Here is a 22379-nt window from a genome sequence, read left to right on the forward strand (position 1 = left end):
CATTCCAGGAAGCATTTAACACCCCTGAACAGTTCGCGTGGTGGTCTGACAATAGGATGACCACAATTTTTGACCTTTATGATATAGGTGTTTTCCACTCATTTGATAAATTGGTAAGCATGAAAAACATTCCTCATTGTGAAATTTCAAACTATGAACTAATTAAGAGATACTTTGTATTACTCCACACTAAACCATCAGGATCATCTCTTAGCACTTTTGAACATATTTGTCTGAGAGACCCCTTTATTTATTTATATGACAAACGGGAAATAGAACTACAGACATCCCTATCATCGGGAGACTGGCTAGCTATGTGGCTTAATTTACGTAGATCTACCAAATCGCTGGGAGTAAGAGAAACGGCTATTAAACTCTTTACGAGATGGTACTACACTACACTACATGCCCGAAATCTAAATAACTTCTACCCAGACGTCTCTCCCAATTGTTTTAGAGGCTGCAATGTGTCAGGCTCTCTGAAACACATTTTCTGGGATTGCCCCAAGATCCAAAACACCTGGTCTGAGGTATTCCTTTTGATTGAGAAAGTAACAGGGGAAAAACTTACTTTATCACCTACACAATGCTTACTATTTAAAAGGTATCCCAGAACTTTTCACTCATCTTACCCGTTTAACACACACTATTTGTGTAGCAATGTTATGGTCTATCACTAGAAATTGGAAAGAACTATTAGTTCCCTTTGCTCAAGTACTTCATAGAATTGAGGATATCAGATCAATGGAATACTATCATCATACCATCACGAACTCTAAAAAAATATATGACCAAAAATGGACCCCCTGGTACCTTTATAAATGCTCCCTGATTTCATAAGTTAAAGATACTCTAAGATATTCTCCTGATTAGCAGGTTAGGCATAACCCTTTCATAAACAATAAAATTGTTACTCCATCGTGCTCATGAGATAATGTAGATGGGCGCCTCCTCAAGAGGCAGAGTAGGTGCCCAACATAACAATTTATCTTCTTGACTTCTCTTTTTTTTTTTTTTTATTTACTTTTGTTACTTATATTCCTTCTCTGTAAGACACTAGTTTATTGAATAACTCCAGATCCTTAATTATCTTTTCCTTGAGATGTTAAAACAAGAGACAAGACCAACATATTCTGGTGGTTATTGTTTGTATTATCCGTTGTTAATGTTGTACAATTTTTTACAATGTTCTTTCAACTTTTGTTACAATTTTTTCTGTATTTGCGAATCTAATATATAAAGTACAAGTGTCTCTGTGTCCAGTCCCTGTGTCCGTGGGATTGCGCTACTGCACATGTGCCCCACGGACCGCTATTGGGACTTGGAACGCAGAGACTTGGGGCGGCCGGGCGAAAATGTTGAAGCGGCGAGCGCCTTCGCCCCGCCCTACTTCAGTCTGTTAGGGCATGACCTGAGCCCCGCCTCCCCCATAATGCCCCACCCAGTCTGCCCGCGCTGCTCTCTGGGAGATGTAGTCCTGGCGCCTCGCTCCCCGGGGAGAAGCCGGCGGTGTGGGGAACTACAACTCCAAGAGTTCCCCCCGCGGGGCCGCTCGGCCAGTCGGTGTGTGTGTGTTTGTGTGTGTGTGTGAGAGAGAGAGTGTTGAGGTGGGGGGGTGGAAGGTGCACGGTGCTGAGTGTCAACATGGCGGCCGGGAGACAGACAAAGACGAGGCAGTCGGCTAGGATGTGAGCGGCAGGGGAGCGCTGAGGAGCTTGGGCGAGGAGGGCGGATATCACCATCCAGAGAGGGCCTGCCGCCGCCCGGATACAGGGCTGTACACCGCTACTGTACAGGTAAGCGACATCCCCTCCCCCTTCCTCCTGTCATATCATCACGCAGGTGAGCGGCCCGACACAACTTCACCTCACCGTCACCATGGAGACCCCCCCATTACACAGACAGGTCACCCCCCTCCCCCCATTGTAATCTTACTATATAAAGTACAAGTGTCTCTGCGTCCAGTCCCTGTGTCCGTGGGATTGCGCTACTGCGCATGTGCCCCACGGACAGCCGTTGGGACTTGGAGCACAGAGACTTTGGGCGGCCGGGCGAAAATATTCAAGCGGCGGGTGTGCGCGGGCACGCGGCGGGTGCACGCTCGCACGCGAGAGCTGCTCGGTCTGCTCTGCGCGTGTCCCCGATGTTGCTAGGGCAACAGGGACGCTACATATATTCTAGCACCCGTTAATTTAACGGGCTTAATGTCTAGTATTTATAATAAGCTTTTATAATAAAAAAAAATACAGCCAGCGCTACAATGGAATGGTTTGGATCAAAGCATATTAATGTGTGAGAATGGCCCAATCAAAGTACAGAATTAAATCCAATTCGGAATCTGTGGCAAGACTTGAAAATTGCTGTTTCTCAGACGCTCTCCATCCAATCTGACAGAGCTTGAGCTATTTTGCAAAGAAGAATGGGCAAACATGTCACTCTCTAGATGTGCAAAGCTGGTAGAGAAATACCCAAAAAGACTTGCAGCTGTAATTGCAGTGAAAGGCTGTTCTACAAAGTATTGACCCGGGGGCTGAATACAAATGCACGCCACACTTTTTACATATTTATTTGTAAAAAAATTTGAAAACCATTTACGATTTTCCTTCCACTTCACAATAATGTACAACTTGGTGTTGGTCTATCGCATAAAATACATTTACGTTTTTGGTTGTAATATGACAAAATGTGGAAAATTTCAACGGGTATGAATACTTTTTCAAGGCACTGTAGATGGCAAGGCTGCAGATACGGCCTTATATACCATGGGACAGTGTCCGGAATGCTGATTGGCCTAAATCTGTGGCAGTATAGAATGGGAATGCAGGTTTCAGAGCCAACTTAAAGCTATAGTATCTGTGGCAGAACTCTAATACTATAAAACTGAGAGGCTGCACATAGGTGAACCTGGCCTAAAACTGCTGGAGAAGTTTTTTAAACGAATTAGACTGTGACATGAGTGTCTGGCCAAATACATGAGAGGTCCAGCACCAGAGATTAGTAGTGTAATCGCTGTAGACTCAGATGAGGGCCTCAGAAAGTCTACCCCTTTCTCATTTGCCTTGGGCCTTTCCTTTCTAGAACATCCAACATATACTGTAATAAAGGCTGAGCTCCAGGCAAAAAAGTAAATACACAATTGAAATACATCTATGGAAACTGCTTTAACAGCCAAAATATTTGTTTTTCAATCTCTTCGGTACTTTGATTTATGTCAGCCTGGTGACCTGGTTTCTTCATATTGCATTTAAACAACACAGCTAGGTCACCTCCTCACCTCTATTCCAGGCTTGGACATTGGAGAAGCAGGAACAGACTGATGATCTCTTTCTGCTCTCTCCTCCTCTCAGCATGAACCATGTCAACACATGTGCACTACACAACACCTTATTGGCCCCAAGTGCTGCCCCTACTTCCCAATCTGAGTTCTACTGTATGAACATTGCAAGAGCCTGAAAACAAGTCAAATTCAGATATTTACAGCAGAAGCATTTAAAAATAATTTCTTAAATTACATAGCTGCAATAATTGGTGTGTTTTATCTGCTTGGAGTTCAGCTTTAATAGGCACTTCATATACAGTACATACCTTTAGAATTGAAATGCAGTGCGACACAAGACCGCTACAAAATGAGAAAAAATTTGTTTTAATATAAGCCACTTTTGTTAAAAACATAGTTTTCTTAGACATGAACATTTTTTTAAGGAAAAATGATTTTATTTTCATGACTCTGATTTTAAACTGACTCTATAAATAAGCAGTGCATGATCCCACCAGCAATAATTCAATAAGCGTAGAGGGTTATTATCATCAACAATGAGGACAGGGCTGGATGGCATGGCATGGCAGGCTTAAATATGTTACTAATCATCAATATCAAATGGAACTGGTTATGTGCTGCCTCTGAAACCTGTGAACCTAGACCATGGCCTAAGCTGACTACACAAAAATCTGACCCCAATAATGGAGAGTGGAGCCTCAAAGCTATACAAGAAGCCACTGGGTAATTCTTTGCACCAGCACACACCCATTTCTAAGCACATTACAAGGTTAGATTCTGTCTCATTCCTGGAGATCAGCTTTAAAGGATTTTAGTGCTTCTGTTGCTAATTGCTCCACAGTGCCTGCAACTACAGAGGTTAGTGAGGGCCTTTTTTTTTTAAAAGCTCATTTACTGCTTGTTACGTATGTTCATATGGAAATACAGGGCTTTTTTTTTCAGCAGGAACTCAGGGGAACGGCACCTCCAGCACTGAATGTACGAAATGGAAAGGGATGGCGGAAGGTCCATTGATGCTGGCTGCTGGGGATCTATTGTTTCTTGGGGGGGTCAGTCATTGTTGGGAGGGATCTAATGTTGATGGTGGGGTCAATTGAAACTGGCTGTTGTGAGTCTAATTTTGCTGGGGTGGCTCTATTGTTGCTGAGGGGGTTGTCTATTGTTGCTGGGTGGATCTATTGTCACTGGGGGGTCCATTGTTGCTGGCTGTTGGGAGTCTATCATTGGTGGGGTGGATCTGTTGTTGCTAGCTACCTGGGATCTGTTATACTCCTTTTTTGTTATTAAATTACATACAAATTACTTAGCACCATAAATGATTTTGTATTTTCTAAAAGGGGCGGTACTGGGAGGTGGAACCAAGGAACGGTGCTCAGAGGTGGGTAGGGAGTGGAGACAAGGGGGTGACTCGGGAGGGGGAAGTTCTTGCACCTATTCTGAGAAAAAAAAGCCCTGTGTAAATGCCTACATGTACTGTGTGCAGACTCTGTTTAAGGAGAGAGAATTGCCATGATAAAGCAATGTCTTATAGAGGACAAAGTGAATACCAGCCTACAATCAAGCCAGTTTGTTCCTATAGAGAGGGCTGCTTGAAAAAAGGAAAAAAAAAAAAAACACGTAAAGCATGTAGTAAAATGGATAACAGCTATTTTTGAAAAAGGAAAAGTTTGTCTATAAAATACTGGTCAATGCTGTAAACTTACGAGGCATCTTCAATCCAGTCTTCATCCTCCAGAATTGCTTCAATCTGGGGATTTGTGATGACAACATCATCCAGTTCTAGTTCGGATGGCTCTGACTGGGTTTCCATTGCTCCAATTAAATCCACGGTTGGCCTTTTAATAAAGAGAGCATTATAAATATTTGGTAGCAAATACTAGTGACCCTATTTGTTCCCTAAAAACTTTGGTGTTTTTGGCCATAAACCATTATGCTATAAAGTATATCTATAAGCCAAGTAGCACTAAAAAATGTGTAAGATAGGGATTTGTATTGCACTCAGTTCCATATTTTCAGCATTAAAACTACTCTAGTGGCCATTTTAAACTGTCTTCAAGAGTCATCTACCCAATCCTTATCCTTACTATACTGCCCGGCCAGAAAAACAAAAAAAAATCACCATCTAAAAAAAAGGTCACACACTCGAATACTTTGTTGGACCACCTTTAGCTTTGATTACAGCACGCATTCGGTGTGGCATTATTTCGATAAGCTTCTGCAATGTCATAAGATTTATTTCCGTTCAGTGTTGCATTCATTTTTCACCAAATGATGGGAGAGTCGGACCACTGTGCAAAGCCTCCTCCAGCACATCCCAAAGATTCTCAATGGGGTTAGGTTCTGGACTTTGTGGTGGCCAAACCATGTGTGAAAATTATGTCTCATGCTCCCTGAACCACTCTTTCACAATTTGAGTTTGATGAATTCTGGCAATGTCATGTTGGAATATGCCCGTGATATCAGGGAAGTAAAAATCCATTGATGGAATAACCTGGTCATTCAGGTAGTCAGCTGACCTCATTCTTTGGGCACATGTAGCTGCATGCTTAGTTTAGTTAGTTGCTTAGTTAATTCTAGGTGGCAACTTTTTTTTTGGCCAGCTAGTGTATGTATAAACTCTGATACCGATTTTATGCCAATAAATTTCTGAGACTTACCATTATTTTTTGGATGTGTTAAACAAGCAATGAGCTAAGATTCTTCCACCACATAGAACTTATGACTGCCCAAAAGAACTGCTTCCTGGTGCTGAAATTCTGTTTTAGATTAATCTTCTCCCAGAAAAGGATTCATCCATCCTTCCACTTCTCAGGCTGGGGCAGAAATATTTTTTTGGTGGGAAAAAAGGATCTTTCTCTTTGACCATGTGTTAAGAAGATTGCTGTTCTAAACCTTATCCTCTACCGTTGATGCTTGAAAGACTCGGGTCTGCTACTTTGATTTTGTAGATGAATTTGTTTAGTTTATTTTCATTCATTAATAACAATCATCTATGGCCAGCTATTGGCTAAGTAATTTCATTGATACACTCCTCACATTAGAAACATTGCACTAAAGAAAGAAATGCAAAAATGTAATGGTCCATCAAGGGGAGATTCCCTTTAAATTTGTTGCATGAGAATAGTTCACACCTATTAATCCCCTGACAACCTGTTCTTACTTGTTGTTGTAGTGTGTCAAAAGATTCTTGGTCCGGCAATAACGTTGTCGGCATACTACAACCAGAGCCACAAAGGAAGCCAGGAATATAGTGGCTAGGACCCCAATGGCCACAATGACCACAGTCTCCATTTCTTTACTTGGTCACCAGGCCTGTCACATGAAGTAAGATTAAATCATCTGAAACATGAGCACAAATAGAAAAGATTAATTGCTGGTAGGATTTATTGCTTAAGGCCGGTAGACATGATCAGAAAAGTGGACAAAATAATACTCCTTTCAAAATGATTGTACAATAATCTGATTGTTATTACACAGCTTTCGAGAGCCAATCTTGACAGTTCATCCGATATTATCCGATGGGACAAGCACAACAATTTTTCTCGTACGATACCAGATAGTACGATTTTCAGTTAAGCAATACAGTTTTGTTCAAAAATACAATACATTACATTACTTCCATAATATTGTTCTGTCGTATGAGAATTTTCTTAACAATAGTAACCTCTTCATTTTCGATATAAGATTAGCATGCAAAAAAACCCCCCAAAAACGGATAATCATTCGTCCGATAATTTCATCGTGTGTACCAGGCATTAAGCATCCTAGCCATTTTTGTAATCTTTTCATCAGCAGCACAAAAAGCAGTGAAACAAGTGGATCAGGGACCATCGGAGTTGGAGGGGGGGGGGGTTATTCTGTTCACACCCCCCATTTTTTTGTTTGTAACATTTTGAGACTCATTTTCTAAAGGAAGAAGAAGAGGAGGGTTGGGACTTTGAGTGAGAGACATGACAAGGCTGGCGGAAAAAGATTTACACATTTCTTGGTACATCCAAATGTAAAAACATAACATATAAAAAAAAAAATATAGAGAGATCCAAATGATAAGGGAACTAGTAAGTAGTCCTCAAGTCCAAATTCATAAAACCAACAGGGCAAAGTTCCAAATTGTAGTAAAGTAATTTGATATATTCGCAGCATGGATGAACTCAAATTCCAAATAGTAGTAGAGTAGTTTGATATATTCAAAACATCACAAACTCAACGCATTTCGTGGACCAATGTCACCACTTCATAAGGGGTGGATGTATGATACATATCTATAAAAAATATATATGTAAGGAAATTGCCACAATGATGATAAATAATGAAAAAGGAGGAGGGAGGGGGAGACAAAGCCCCTCGATTCCCTAAAACTTACATGGCAGCTCAGGTAGTTATTGGCATTGGAGATGGAACATGACCCTGATTGTCTCCCACGGGAGTTGAGGGCGCACAAGGCCGGCGAACAAGGCAGAACACGCCACACACATGGTGGGTGTGGGCTGATATAAATGAGGTGAAAGATGGCCAATGCAGCATCGTGGAAGGAAGTCTATCGAAAAAAATAATATAATGTAATACATGTGTATATAATAAATTAGAGTACCATTGTGCTGCTTGCTTGCATAGTAAGGGTAAAAAATAGATAAGAAAAGTGTGCCTATAAGACAGAATAATGTGAATGAGATTGAAGAGTTTATCAGACCATGAACTCCACGAAGCTGGCAGAGACATCTGATACATCAGAGACAGTAATTGTGAAACCACGTAATAAAGTAAAAAAAACACCTGTGAATGGAAACTACAGAGGGGGGATGTGAAGTGGTGTGAATCAAAATGGACCCTGAAAAAAGCAGGAAAGCCAGGACAGGAACCTAACAGTGAGGAAGAGTGACAAAAAAATAATGAAGATAAAGGGGAGATGTCCGAGAAAAGTACCATAAAAGGACCTCAGGCTCCAACACATAGTGCCCCGTATCTGCCAAAGAACGCCAATCTCTGTGAGCCCAGCGTCACGCTAGTGTGTAGATAGGAAAAACTGCAGGGACAGTAGACGCCAAAGGCATGACCGTCCCGCGGGCTATCTAAAGTACACTGGAGATGGAACGAGACTGTCGGCGCAATGGCATCAGAGATGTATCATACATCCACTCCTGATGAAGTGGTGATATTGGTCCACGAAATGTATTGAGTTTGTGATGTTTTGAATATATCAAACTACTCTACTACTATTTGGAAATTGAGTTAATCAATGCTGCGAATATATCCACTTAAGCTCCAGAAGATTTTACCCCCTTCCTGACCAGGGCCTATTTTGCCATTCGCCACTGTGTGTAACGGACAATTGCGCGGTCGTGCGACGCTGTACCTAAACTAATTTGATGTCCTTTTTTTTCCCACAAACAGAGCTTTCTTTTGGTGGTATTTGATCACCTGTGCGATTTTTTGATCATGCGCTATAAACAAAAAAAGCGCGTCAATTTTGAAAAAATAACAATATTTTTCAAATTTTTTTATATGAAATTCCCCCCCCCCCCAAAAAAATGTAAAAATCAATTTTTTTTTAACATTTTAGGCCAATTTGTTTTATGCTACATATGTTTGGTAAAAAAAATCGCACAAAACGTATTTTGATTGGTTTGCGCAAAAGTTATTGCGTTTACTAACTAAGGGAAAGATTTTTGTCATTTTTGTTGTTTTTTTGTTTAGCGAGTAATGGCGGCGATCTGCGATTTTTTTTTGCGGGACTGCGACATTGCGGCGGACAGATTGGACCCTTGACTGACATTTTTGACACTTTTGGGGTTACCAGTGACTTTACTACAGTAATCAGTGCTATACATATGCACTGTTACTGTAAAAATGACACTGGCAGTGAAGGGGTTAACTTTTTTGAGAGGAAGGGGTTAAGTGTGTCCCTTGGGGCGTGATTCTAACTGTGATTGGATGTGGCTACTAGTGTAAGAACAGAGATCAACGGTCCTACATAGTAGAACCGTGTGATCTCCATTCTTACACAGGGAAGAATGACAGGCGGCTTTGTTTACATTAGCCGCCTGCCTTTCTTCCGGTGTAACGGACGATCGTGAGTGCGCACGGGCGGGGGGGGGTCCGTGACCATGTGGGAGTGGGAGCGCGCCTCCGGTTTCTAGAGCTTCCTAGAGCCTCACAGGCTAGCGACGTAGTCCTACGTCGCTTTGCCTGTGAGGGGCTGACCGCCGCAGTAAATAGTCGTGCAGCGGTCGGCAAGCGGATATCAAATTACTCTACTACTATTTGGAAATTTGCCCTGTTGGTTTTATGAATTTGGACTTGGGGACTACTTACTAGCTCCCTTATCTTTTGGATCTCTCTATATTTTATTTTTTATATGTTATGTTTTTACATTTGTATGTACCAATAAATGTGTAAATCTTTTCCCGCCAGCTTTGTCATGTCTCTCACTCACAGTCCCAACCCTCCTCTTCTTCTTCGATTGAATAGGGATAGAGACGCACGGCAATTCCCACTGTGCGCCTCACTCAAAGTCCCAAACCTCCCCCTCTTTATTATGATTTACTAAAGGATGTGAGAATGTTAACACAATAAAATAAGTTAGGATTCAATGAACCTATCCAACCTTGATTGGATAATTGAAGAGAATATTTGCACAATTTATCTCCTTTAGGTGTTTCAAAGGGCCCACCTGAGCAATCCATTCACCTTACATTCAAAGAGGCTCACACACTACATAGTTGTAATGTGTACAGCCAGCTTCGTATCATAGAGAAATGTTCACCCACTTCCCACAAAACAGAGCAGATACCTTAGCAACATATCAAGAAGCTCATTCTGTGCATTCTGGGATAGGGGGCAAAGTTTCAAACATCAGGGTAGTCTTGGGGTCTAGATGGCCTTGCCTTAGTGTGTGACTAAAAATCTCAGTAGCTACTTATTTGGCAGGAAACTCTGTGACAACCTCATACTTAACTCGGAACAAAAAAAAGAGACTGCCTGCACAGCAAGGGTTAAGTGTTCGTTTTGTCCAGGGGAGAAGGGAAAGCCTTATATTTACCTGTACCTCCACCATAAAAAGCCGCTCCCCTACGGTCCAGTAGGAGAATGTTTCTAGCATCTTCATGTCTGGAACAGGTCTGTAGAGCCTGCTCTGGGCTTGATGATGTCAGGAACAGTCTACTGCTCAAGACCGCTAAAACACAGGGGGGTCAAAAACTGCAGGGACCAGTCTTGCGTGGGGAAGATTGGGTAAGTATCTCTATTTTTTCAGCTTTAAGCCATTTATTAGAAAATTAGGTCTGTAGTGGCTTCTCTTTGTCAATAACATGCCCATCTTTGGGCAAATTTAGGCTTAAAGTTGTTGAAGAGGCAGAAGTTTTTTTTATCTTAACGCATGCATTAAGATAAAAAGCCTTCTGTGTGCAGCAGCCTCCACTCAGAACCTCAAATACTTACTTGAGGTCCATCTAGATCCAGCGATGATGTAGGAGTGTCTCGGCTGACCGGGACTCCCCTCCTCATTGGCTAAGACAGCAGCACTGCACCATTGGCTCCCTCTGCTGTCAATCAGTCAGACAGCCAATAAGGAGACAAAGGGGGTGGAGCCAGGCTGCGGCTCCATGTCTGAATGGACACACAGAGCTGCAGATCAGCTCCGTGCCCCCATAGCAAGCTGCTTGCTGTGGGGGCACTCAACAGGAGGGAGGGGCTGCGAGGAGCACCGAAGAGGGACCAGAGAAGAGGAGGATCTGGACTGTTTGTGCAAAACCAGCTGCACAGAGCAGGTAAGTATAACATTATTATTTTTATAGAAAAAAAAAACCTGACTTTACAATCACTTTAATTGTTAAGGTTTGCATACACTCTAATGCATTTACTTTAACCACTTCCTGCCCGTGCTATAGCCGAAAAACAGTTACAGCGCAGGCTTACTTTGCCAGGGGGGTATCCATAGACCACCTCCTGTGATCACGCTGCCTTAGCATCCCCCTGTGGAGCGCTCTGTGATCAGGATAATGGGCCAATTTACAGCGGCTCATTACCACATGATCAGCTGTGTCCAATGACAACTGATCACCGATGTAAACACAAGCCAGTTTTCGGATTTTCTTTCCTCATGCTGACCGCTTAAGTAAAGGAGAAGAAAGCTGACAACTGACTTGTGTTAAAGTGTCCTGATTATCAGTGCAGTCCCACCTGAGCCTCATCCACGCATAATAATGAAGGAGAAAGATTACCTACTATGAAAAATGTGTGCAGCCGCCCCCTCAGCCACCCCCAATACTTACCTGAGCCCCCTCTCGATCCAGCGATGTTGCACGAGAGCCTCGGCTGTCCGGGACTCCCCTCCTCATTGGTTGAGACAGCAGTGAAGTGCCATTGGCTCGGGTGCCCCCCATAGCAAGCTGCTTTTCTGTGGGGGCACTCAACAGGAGGGAAGGGGACTGGAGCGCCGAATAGGGACCCAAGAATAGGAGGATTGGGCTGCTCTGTGCAAAATCACTGCACAGAGCAGGTAAGTATAACATGTTTGTTATTTGAAAAAAAAAAACAAGACTTTACTATCCCTTTAAATATGTGAGACAAGCCTTAAAGTGTAAACGATCACCTTGTAAAACAGCCCATACAGTTTAAAATATAAAAATGAACTGCAAAACATTTGTGCGTGTGTATATATATATATATATATATATATATATATATATATATACACATACAAACCCGATTCCAAAAAAAGTTGGGACACTGTACAAATTGTGAATAAAATCAGAATGTAATAATGTGGAAGTTTCTCATTTCAATATTTTATTCAGAATACAACATAGATGAAATATCAAATGTTTAAACCTAGAAAATGTATTATTTTAAGGGAAAAATACGTTGATTTTAAATTTCATGGCATCAACACATCTCAAAAAAGTTGGGACAAGGCCATGTTTACCACTGTGTGGCCTCCCCTCTTCTTTTTATAACAGTCTGCAAATGTCTGGGGACTGAGGAGACAAGTTGTTCAAGTTTAGGAATAGGAATGTTGTCCCAATCTTGTCTAATACAGGCTTCTAGTTGCTCAACTGTCTTAGGTCTTCTTTGTTGCATCTTCCTCTTTATGATGCACCAAATGTTTTCTATGGGTGATAGATCTGGACTGTAGGCTGGCCATTTCAGTACCCGGATCCTTCTTCTAAGCAGCCATGATGTTGTAATTGATACAGTATATGGTCTGGCATTGTCATGTTGGAAAATGCAAGGTCTTCCCTGCAAGAGACGACGTCTGGATGGGAGCATATGTTGTTCTAGAACTTGAATATACCTTTCAGCATTGATGGTGCCTTTCCAGATGCTGCCCATGCCACACGCACTCATGCAACCCCATACCGTCAGAGATGCAGGCTTCTAAATTGAGCGGCGATAACAACTTGGGTTGTCCTTGTCCTCTTTAGTCCGGATGACATGGCGTCCCAGTTTTCAAAAAAGAACTTCAAATTTTGATTAGTCTGACCACAGAACAGTTTTCCACTTTGCCACAGTCCATTTTAAATGAGCCTTGGCCCAGAGAAAACGCCTGCGCTTCTGGATCATGTTTAGATATGGCTTCTTTTTTGACCTATAGAGTTTTAGCCGGCAACGGTGAATGGCTTGGTGGATTGTGTTCACCGACAATGTTTTCTGGAAGAATTCCTGAGCCCATGTTGTGATTTCCATTACAGTAGCATTCCTGTATGTGATGCAGTGCCGTCTAAGGGCCCGAAGATCACGGGCATCCAGTATGGTTTTCTGGCCTTGACCCTTACGCACAGATTTTTTTTCCAGATTCTCTGAATCTTTGGATGATATTCTGCACTGTAGATGATGATAACTTCAAACTCTTTGCATTTTTTCTCTGAGAAACCCCTTTCTGATATTTTTCGCCGCAGCATTGGGGGAATTGGTGATCCTCTGCACATCTTGACTGCCACTCTGAGAGCCTCTTTTTATACCCAATCATGTTGCCAATTGACCTAATAAGTTGCAAATTGGTCCTCCAGATGTTCCTTATATGTACATTTAATTTTTCTAGCCTCTTATTGCTACCTGTCCCAACTTTTTTGGAATCTGTAGCTCTCATGAAATCCAAAATGAGCCAATATTTGGCATGACATTTCAAAATGTCTCACTTTCAACATTTGATATGTTATCTATATTATATTGTGAATAAGTTTATGAGATTTGTTAATTAGTCCATTCCTTTTTTACTCACAATTTGTACAATGTCCCAACTTTTTCGGATTTGGGTTTGTATATATATATATATATATATATATATATATATTGTGACAGGTGGAGACTCTGTCACGGTTAAAGTGGTCATTTAAAGGACACAGAGTGTGCACATTGGCCCCGTGCAGGACTACAGAGCGTAGATGTGCAGTGGAGAAGACTGCTTTTGCGGCTTTCTCCAGGTTTTGGTATACCTGGATGGGGCTCTATAGTTTGGAGATTTCATAGTGTCTTGGGAGGGATGGAATCTCCAACTCTTATAATGAAGGTCTAGACCACAGGGCTCCCAGTTGGAGACTGTTTCATCCAACAGACAGGAGGTCTGTTCATGGGGAGTCAGGAGGACTCCAATACTCTCTGGGAGACAGGGGATGCAGGTGGCAGCCAGTGCACGGCCTAAGGACTAAGGCCAGAGTGAAGCTGCCAGCTTCGTGGAGTTCATGGTCTGGGAACCAGCGAAAAGAGCAGAGGTACTGCTATTGAAAAACTGAGTATAAGTGAGAGCGCCAGGTGGGCTAGCATTTTCAGTTTGTGATATATTGACTGGAGAAGAACCCCTGGGAAACATATGGTATGGACTGTATTTATACCGTTTTAATAAAAATGGGCTGCCATGCCCTTAAACCACAGTCCTGACTACAGTGAATCACTGAAAAAACGCATGTCCCACTGAGCTAATGGTCCCCCCATGTTACAATATATATATATATATATATATATATATATATATATAAACATTATAAATACCTTTTTCCTTTTTATTTTTTTTTTAAAGTGATCACATTCCCTCTGTTCTCAGCGGCAAAGCTAGAGAGCTGACCAGGGTGTGTTCTTCTGCTTAGTATGGTCAGTTTTTAATAGGAAAGTAGAGGAAATGACAGGAAATCCAGGGATATCACACAAAAGAAGCATACAAAGAACAGGAGACTTTCTCATACAAGTGCATGGTACAGAAGGCACATATCAGGAATATGAAGTGTTGGGGTAACAAACACTTTGAAAATAACTTTAAATAATGTTAAATATTGTTAGTTTCATGTAACCTCAGTCTGCAGTGCTGACAGGACTACAGTGAGGGCTGTGATCAAGCAGAGCGGCTTCACAGGGAGTGAGAGAAGAGGAGGTTGTCATGGGCTGCAGCAGCTGTCACCACTCCCTGCATGCAAGTGAAGGGAAGAACGGTTGAAAGGGGAGAGAGCAACAGGTGCCAGAGAGCCCTACTCACCACCACTGTGTCTACAATGGGGCCGGAAGTAGCCCGCTATATGTCCCAGGAGGACAGTATGTTGTGGGAAGAGGAAAAGGAAGGAAAGGCCTGGGCTCGGGTCAGTCCCATGTGGGGAGCGGGAGAAGATGGCTGGTGTCTATGCTGCTGAACTGGAAAAACTTCCAGGGCTCACTATATTACCAGGCAGCATCCAACATCAAGTGTAATATTGGCCAATGGAAGGGGTAAAATAGGAACTGGGACTTTAAAGTGGTTGTAAACCTCAGACCTGAAATATTAACAAAGCATATCCCTCTATAGTGTGTACTTGTCCAGAGCACTAACTGTCATTTCTGCCTGCTGCTTCGTTCCTCTGCTATCAGCATAAATTTACGCTTCTGACAAGTTTTCCTGACACCCACTTTGAACAGATTAATAGAAGAGAAGACTGCAAATGAACAGGTACAACTTATGTAGGGGGATTTGTTTCATCTCTGTGTATCACCTGAGGCCTCTCACTTCACTGGTTATATGGAAGGGTTTACATCCACTTTAAGGCTGTCACCTATGTTCAGGACCTAGGAGGTGTGAATTTTACTAGAGTCAAGACACTAGTACCTTGGGAATTTTGGGTTCAGCAACATCTGGTTTACACATCGCTGTCATTGTAACATGTAAGTTTGCCTTAGATTGTGGCCGTTTACTGTTGCTGCCTTTACTTTTACTTTGTTGAATGTGTAGCCTGAATAAATATTCTTTCTTCAGCCTTGGTGTCAGAGGGTGTGGTGTTGCCCGAAGGGTTGTTGTCATCTGGAATCCGAGAGTTCATACATCAGCGGCTCCTTCAGGACTACCATCAAATGATGCAAGGAACAAGATGGCTGGAGTTCAGTGTAATGGTTGACATCTACAGAGACGCCTGGACAAAGGAACAGATCTGACAAGCAGTGATGGCATCAGCTCCTGAACAGCGAGGATTCATCTTGGACACAAAATAGAACTGGTCCACCTCCCACTTCTAGGCACTACTGGAGTGGAGGTGTGGAATCCCGACCTGCTTCAAAGATGAGACACTGTTGACATGTGATATCAAGGTTCAACTGATTCCGGGGCGTGGCTTGGACATGGCGGTGTGAGGACGCTTCATCTTGGCGCTCCCGCTCTCCCGCTGCCCCTGTCGGCTTTTCACCGCTAATTTTAGCTGCTATGAGCGTCCGAAAGAAAAGGAAGACTAAACCAGCTTCTGTCCTGTCCTCCAGGGCTTCTGCGGTGACCCCAATCCGCTCATATTTCCCGGACTCTCCGAGCCCCACTCCGCGGGCCCTCCAGCTCACGCCGCGTGGTGCCCTTAGACCTGTGGCGGGCTCCACACCCGACCGAAGCCTCTCACCGCCGACGATGCCGGGTCCTGCAGCTGCTCCGAGCCCTCCTGCCACACAGCACGATCCTCCGGCGGTACAGATGGGGGATATCTGGGCTCTTCTCCGCACCCTGCCAACGAAGTCGGACATGGAAGCTATGGTTGCCCAGGTAGCTGAACAACACCGCAGGGACTTTCAGCACCTCAGCGGAGAAGTGGCGGCATTGGATGGCAGGGTTACATCGGGTGAATCGGTGGTGCAGGATCTGCAGGCCAGACTCGCTCTATTAGAACAGACCCAGAGGTCCCATGGTGACGCCTTGGCCGCCCATCAGCTGCGGATGGAGGACATCGAGAACCGGAGCCGCAGAAACAACTTGCGGCTCCGGGGCATCCCTGAGGCGACCGGGCCTGAAGATCTCACCGTGACTGTAAGCGCGATCCTATCCCGACTCCTCCCGCCAGATCCTGCACCGGCCCTGGAATTTGACAGGGTCCACAGGGCCCTGGGTGCCCGCCCGACGGACCCGGACAGGCCCCGGGACGTTATCTGTCGCCTACATCGGTATTCCATGAAGGAGCGGATTCTCAGGGAGGCCTGGACCAAGGGACCGATCGACTTTGACGGAGCTCGTATCCAGATCTATCCGGATGTGGCTCGGGGAACCCTTCAGCGCAGGGCAATGCTGAAGCCTCTGCTGGCACGACTACAATCTCCGGAGATCACCTACCGCTGGGGGTTCCCCCAGCTACTGACGGTCCGGAGGCATGGTTCTTCCTTTGTGCTTCGCAAACGAGCGGATCTCCCGGCCCTCTGTGACTTTCTGGGCATAGCGCACATGGATCTCCCGGATTGGATGGCCTGGCTGCCGGATCGTGACCCCCGTCATGGATCCCGGGGTTCGGGTCCCCAGCTGCCTCGTAGACAACGCCGGGCTTCCAGGGGACCGCTGCTGGGAGCTCAGGGCCCGGAGGTCGCAGCTCCTGAAACGTGAGGATCCCGATTGGACGGTTCGCGGGTATGGCCCCCTCCCGAGACTTGGCCCATTTTTTCCCCCTTTTTCCTATTTTATTATTTCTTTATTTCTTTTTGTTGTCCTGCCACCGCTGGGACCTGTGGACGTACTGGCCCCTTACCTGTGTCCCTTGGATATGCCTCGTTGCCCTGCGTCCCCCTGGCTGCCCGAGTGCCAGACTGCTGACCTTCCATGTACATGGTAGTCTCCTCTTTTCTGCTCCCGGCTCCCCTTTATTGACCCTGTGCATTGGGCTCCCCCCCTGCCCCCTTGGCCAGGGGACGCATTGCATCGCTTTGACTCTGGGGTCCCCACGTACATGCCGCCCCGAGCCACTCGTGCATCCACCTGCTCCCTATAAGACCCGGCTTGCCGGCAGGGTTGTTGCTGCCTGCAATCGGCGAAGGAACTGATCGCTCATGAGGAAATAGAGGACTGTGCTGTATATCTTGCCTTTTTTTTTTTATTTTTTATTCCACTGGGGTACTATGGCAGTATTTGTATGGGGGAATTCTGTTGCCTCGTGCTTTCGGAGGTACCGGTGGGGGTCTGCCTTTCCTCCCCTCCTTGTACGTGATCGCCGTATTTTGGCGCGTCCTGGGGGGGTGGAGCCGGGTCCCCCTGGGCCCCTCCCCGCTGTCTTCCTTGTCGGGGTGTGGGCGGGGGGGTCGGGGGGTGGGACCCACTGCAGTCATTGTTGGTGCGGACTCCTCCCGGAGTTTGCCGGTGACGTGGACGGCGGCCGGCCATGCCGGTCCCTTGCAGGCCAGTCCTGCGCGCCTCCTGTGCCCCCCCCCCGTCCCCCTCTCCTGGCTGGCCATATGATGTTCAGCACCTACTATTGTAGTCGCAGTGGCGGAGGTTGTTAGAAGATCAGCATGTACGCTAGCTGCCTACAGGGATCCGACGCTGCTACACTCTCCCTTCCCTCCTCCTCCCCTTTCCCCCCTCCCCCCCCCTTTTCCCCCCTCCCCCCCGCAGGTCGCAGTGGCGGAGGTTGTTAGAAGATCAGCATGTACGCTAGCTGCCTACAGGGATCCGCGCTGCTACACTCTCCCTTCCCTCCTCCCCCCTTCCCCCCCCCCCTCCTCCTCCCCTTTCCCCCCCCCTTCCCCCCTCCTCTCCCCCCTTTTCCCCCTCCCCCCTCCTCTCCCCCCTTTCCCCCCCCCCCCTTTTCCCCCTCCCCCCCTTTCCCCCCTTTTCCCCCTCCCCCCTCTCCCCCTTTTTCCCCCTCCCCCCCTCTTTCCCCCTTTTTTTTTTTTTTTTTTTTGTTGTTTCGTTTTGGGCCTTTTCCCTTGTCTGCTCCTTCAGTGCTCCAGGGTGGGTCCTGGGTGGAACCTCTTGGGGATGGGGCCCTCGGGGCCGCCTGGGTCCGGATGGGAGCACCGTTCATGGGTCTGCCCCGCGGCCCGCCCTTTCTAAATTCCTAGTTGTTGGGTTATCTTGGTATTGCCTTGTTTAATGATCGCACCTGACTGCTATTGCTATATGACAGGTGTTTTTTTTTTTTTTTTCATGTTTCTAGCAATTTCGGACGTTTCTTACTCATTTGTTTCTGTTTACAAGCCGACTTGGGGAGGGCGGGGAGCGGTCGCCTTCCTCCTCTTGTGGTGACCTTCCCCGTACCCCCTATAGGGTTATCCCCCGGGGTCCCCCACACTCCACTCGGTTCTTGGGTGGTGGGTCTGGAACCCCAGGTGAATTGAGCTTTGCTCTCGCTGTGCCGTTGGCACTGTAGCTTTTCAGTTCCCTCTACTTTCCCCTTCCCCTCCTTCTATCCTACCTCCTTGTTTTCTTTTCTCTCTTTCTCTTTCTCCCTCTACCTCTCTCCCCTTGCCCCTCCCTCCCCAACTCTCCTTCCTCCTTCCCTTTCCTTCCCTCCTTGCCCCTCTCCCCTCGGTCGGGTGGGGATGGCCTCCCCCCGTGCCGACCCGATTCGTTTGGTATCGCTCAACGTCAAGGGGCTCAACACTCCGGAGAAGCGTACCATTGTTTTGACTGACCTTCGCCGCTTGCGGACCCATGTAGCCTTCCTGCAGGAGACCCACTTCAGATCCGCCAAGCTCCCTCGATTGGGGGGTAGACACTTTCCAGCGGTCTACCACAGCTGTTCTCCTGATTCCAGATCTAGAGGGGTCAGCATACTGATCAGCAGCCGAACTCCTTGGACATTCTTGGACTCATGGAGTGATGAGATGGGCCGGGCCTTATTTGTTAAGGGTCGCCTGGGCGCAGGGGTAGTTACCTTGGTTAATCTCTACCTCCCTAACACTGAGCGGGTGTCGTGCCTTGAATCCATTTTCTCCGCACTACACGACTTTTCTGAGGGCCAGGTCCTCCTTGGCGGCGACCTTAATTTTGTCATGGATCCAATATTGGACGCCTCTAGGGGGGCTTCCCACATTTCTTACGCAGCATTGAAACGTCTGAAGAAGAGCTTTCATGCCTTCCACTTGGTGGACGTCTGGAGGGTGCTTCATCCGACCTCCAGGGACTGCACCTTCTATTCGTCCCCACATGATTCCTACTCGCGCATTGACTACTTCCTTCTACCACAAACTATGTTGGGCCGTGTGATTTCATCGTCTATCGGCTCCATCACAATCTCTGATCATGCGCCGGTGGTTCTTGATTTAGACCTGCGAACCCCTGAAGCTCGCCAGTGGCAGTGGCGGATCAATGATGGTCTCCTCCAGGATCCTCAGCTCTTGAAGGAACTCCGAGTGGAATTGGAAAGGTTCTTTGTAGCTAATGCCCTCCCGGAAAGCCCTCCTTTGATGGTTTGGGAGGCTCATAAGAGCTACATGCGAGGGGTCCTGATCAAACTTGGGACTCAGTGCAAAAGGGAAAGAGCCCGCCAGGTGGAGGACCTGGTCCGACGCATTGCTACCTTGGAAGCTGCACACAAGCGCTCACTGGCTCAGTCTGCTCTACGGGAGCTGACTGTGCTTCGGGAGCAGTTACGCTCCCTGGCCCTTTTTAGAGCAAAAGCCTCGTTGGCAAAGTGCAAACGTGTTTTTTACGAACATGGCGACAAGTGCGGTAGGATCCTTGCCCGTGCGTTACGTCAACAAAGAGCGTCGACTTTTATTCCGGAGATTCTCGCGGCGCCCCGTCAGAGGGTGCAGGCCACGGAGCAAATTGCAGAAACCTTCCGGCGATATTACGCCTCTTTATACAATCTGACCCCGAACGCGTCTTCGCCCACCCGGGTGGGCCTCCGTTCTAGGATTCAAGAGTACATACAGACCTCTGGTCTTCCTAGCCTTTCCGTAGAGGAACTGGAACGACTGGAGGAGCCGCTTCGCCTTGATGAACTCCTGGGAGCCATTGCGGGGTCTCAGAGTGGGAGGGCACCGGGGCCTGATGGCTACTCTCTGGCTTATTATAAATGCTTTGCCGATATTCTGGCCCCACATTTCCTTGCTGCCTACAATGCTACGGGCTCGGGGGCGGAGTTTCCGGCAGACTCGCTTCGCGCACATATCACGGTGATAGCGAAGGAGGGCAAGGATCCTCTTCTGTGCCCGAGCTACAGGCCCATCTCGCTCCTGAATGTGGACCTGAAACTTTTCACCAAGATTTTGGCATCCCGCCTGGCTCCGTTGCTCCCACAATTGGTCCAGGACGACCAGGTGGGTTTCGTGCCTTCCCGAGAGGCTCGAGATAACACCACGAAAGCTCTAAACATCTTACATGTTGCATGTGCCCGGAAGACCCCCATGCTGCTTCTCTCGATGGACGCCGAAAAGGCGTTCGATCGGGTGAACTGGGACTTCCTCCTGGAAACTATGAGACACATTGGACTCGGGGAGCGCATGATGTCTTGGATCGGCGCAATTTACTCCCGGCCGTCGGCGTGTGTCAAGGTCAACGGCAGGCTCTCTAGTCCTTTGGATATCTCAAATGGAACGCGACAGGGATGCCCCCTGTCCCCGCTGATATTTGTCCTGACTCTTGAACCTTTTCTGCGCATGGTAAGAGCTAACGCTGATATCGGTGGTATCGAGGTCTCGCCCTCGCTCACCCCGAAGGTGGCGGCTTACGCCAACGACCTTCTTTTCTTTCTCTCTAAACCGCTCCTCTCCCTACCTAATCTCCTCCGAGAATTCCGTGCCTATGAGGCATTGTCCTCGTACAAAATCAATTACCAGAAGTGGGAGGCCTTGCCGGTCTCTATGCCCCCGCCCTCGCTGCGCCTTCTCCAGAGGGATTTCCCTTTTAAGTGGAGTTCTTCCCACATCAAGTACTTGGGGGTATTTCTTCCTAACTGCCCTGACCGTGTCTTTGAATGCAACTTCCCACCTCTCCTTGCGCGTATTCGAAAAGACCTAGAGGATTGGCAGAAGGGTATGTTCTCTTGGTTTGGGCGCTGTAACATCATCAAAATGAACGTCATGCCCCGTTTGCTTTATGTCCTGCAAGCCCTGCCAATTTATATTCCACAGGCCTTCCTCCGGAAGATTAACGAAGCCTTTCGTAGATTTCTTTGGCTCCGAAGTCCCCCACGATTGGCGTTGCGGGTTCTTCGCATGCCCAAGCTGAGTGGCGGCATGGCCTTTCCAGACGCAACGATGTACTACGCATCCTGTCATCTTGCCCGGGTCTTGGATTGGCATGTGCATGGCTCCCTGAAACAATGGGTGCGCATTGAACGGGGCATTGGAGACTCCCCACCGGAATCCCTATTCTGGGGCATTTCCGCATTGCCTAGATGGGCTGTGGACCACCCGACCATTGGGGCCACGCTGGGACTGGGGCGTAGGATGCTCAGGGATGGCGTCATGGCGACTCTGCCTTCCCCTCTGTTTCCGGTGCTCGACAATCGGGACTTCACCCCGGGCCTGACAGACCCGGGGTTCCGAAACATGAAGACCAAGGGCCTTTATCAGGCCAGACATTTCGTTCGCAACGGACAATGGGTCTCTAGGCGGGTTCTCTTCTCGGATAGCACCTTTTCAACCTTGTCCTTCTGGCACAAGATACAGCTAGCTCATTTCCTGTGCTCCCTGCCACCGGCGGCCTCCTTTATGCGGCGTCTCACTCCCTTTGAGGAACTCTGTTCGTCGGATTCTCCGTTGCGCCACACGATCTCTTTGCTGTATAAGCTCCTGACGGCCCCGGAGCCCGCCTTCAGACCCCTATTCTTGACCCGTTGGGAAAAAGACTTGGGGCTCTCTCTGTCCGATCTTCAGGTGGAACGTATTTTCTTCTTCACCTACAAGACCTCTACGTGCTCCAAATATCAGGAATCCGGTTACAAGCTCCTGACCAGATGGT

General features: G+C 46.7%; 1 protein-coding gene across 2 annotated transcripts in view; it reads right to left on the minus strand.

Annotated features, from left to right (window-relative positions):
* The window catches only part of TMEM98 (transmembrane protein 98), a 106493-nt gene that overhangs the window by 34641 nt on the left and 49473 nt on the right, over positions 1–22379 (minus strand). For both annotated transcript variants that reach the window (XM_082271703.1, XM_082271704.1), the window contains exons 2-4: positions 6438–6616; positions 4981–5112; positions 3586–3619 (exon numbers count right to left, since the gene is read on the minus strand). In XM_082271703.1, the coding sequence (XP_082127829.1) occupies positions 3586–3619; positions 4981–5112; positions 6438–6568 (297 nt within the window). In that variant the 5' untranslated portion in view covers positions 6569–6616. The remainder of the gene's footprint in view (positions 1–3585; positions 3620–4980; positions 5113–6437; positions 6617–22379) is intronic.

The sequence above is a fragment of the Pelophylax lessonae genome, assembly GCF_965119305.1.
Source record: "Pelophylax lessonae genome assembly, chromosome: 11".
In the NCBI taxonomy this organism is placed as follows: Eukaryota; Metazoa; Chordata; class Amphibia; order Anura; family Ranidae; genus Pelophylax; species Pelophylax lessonae.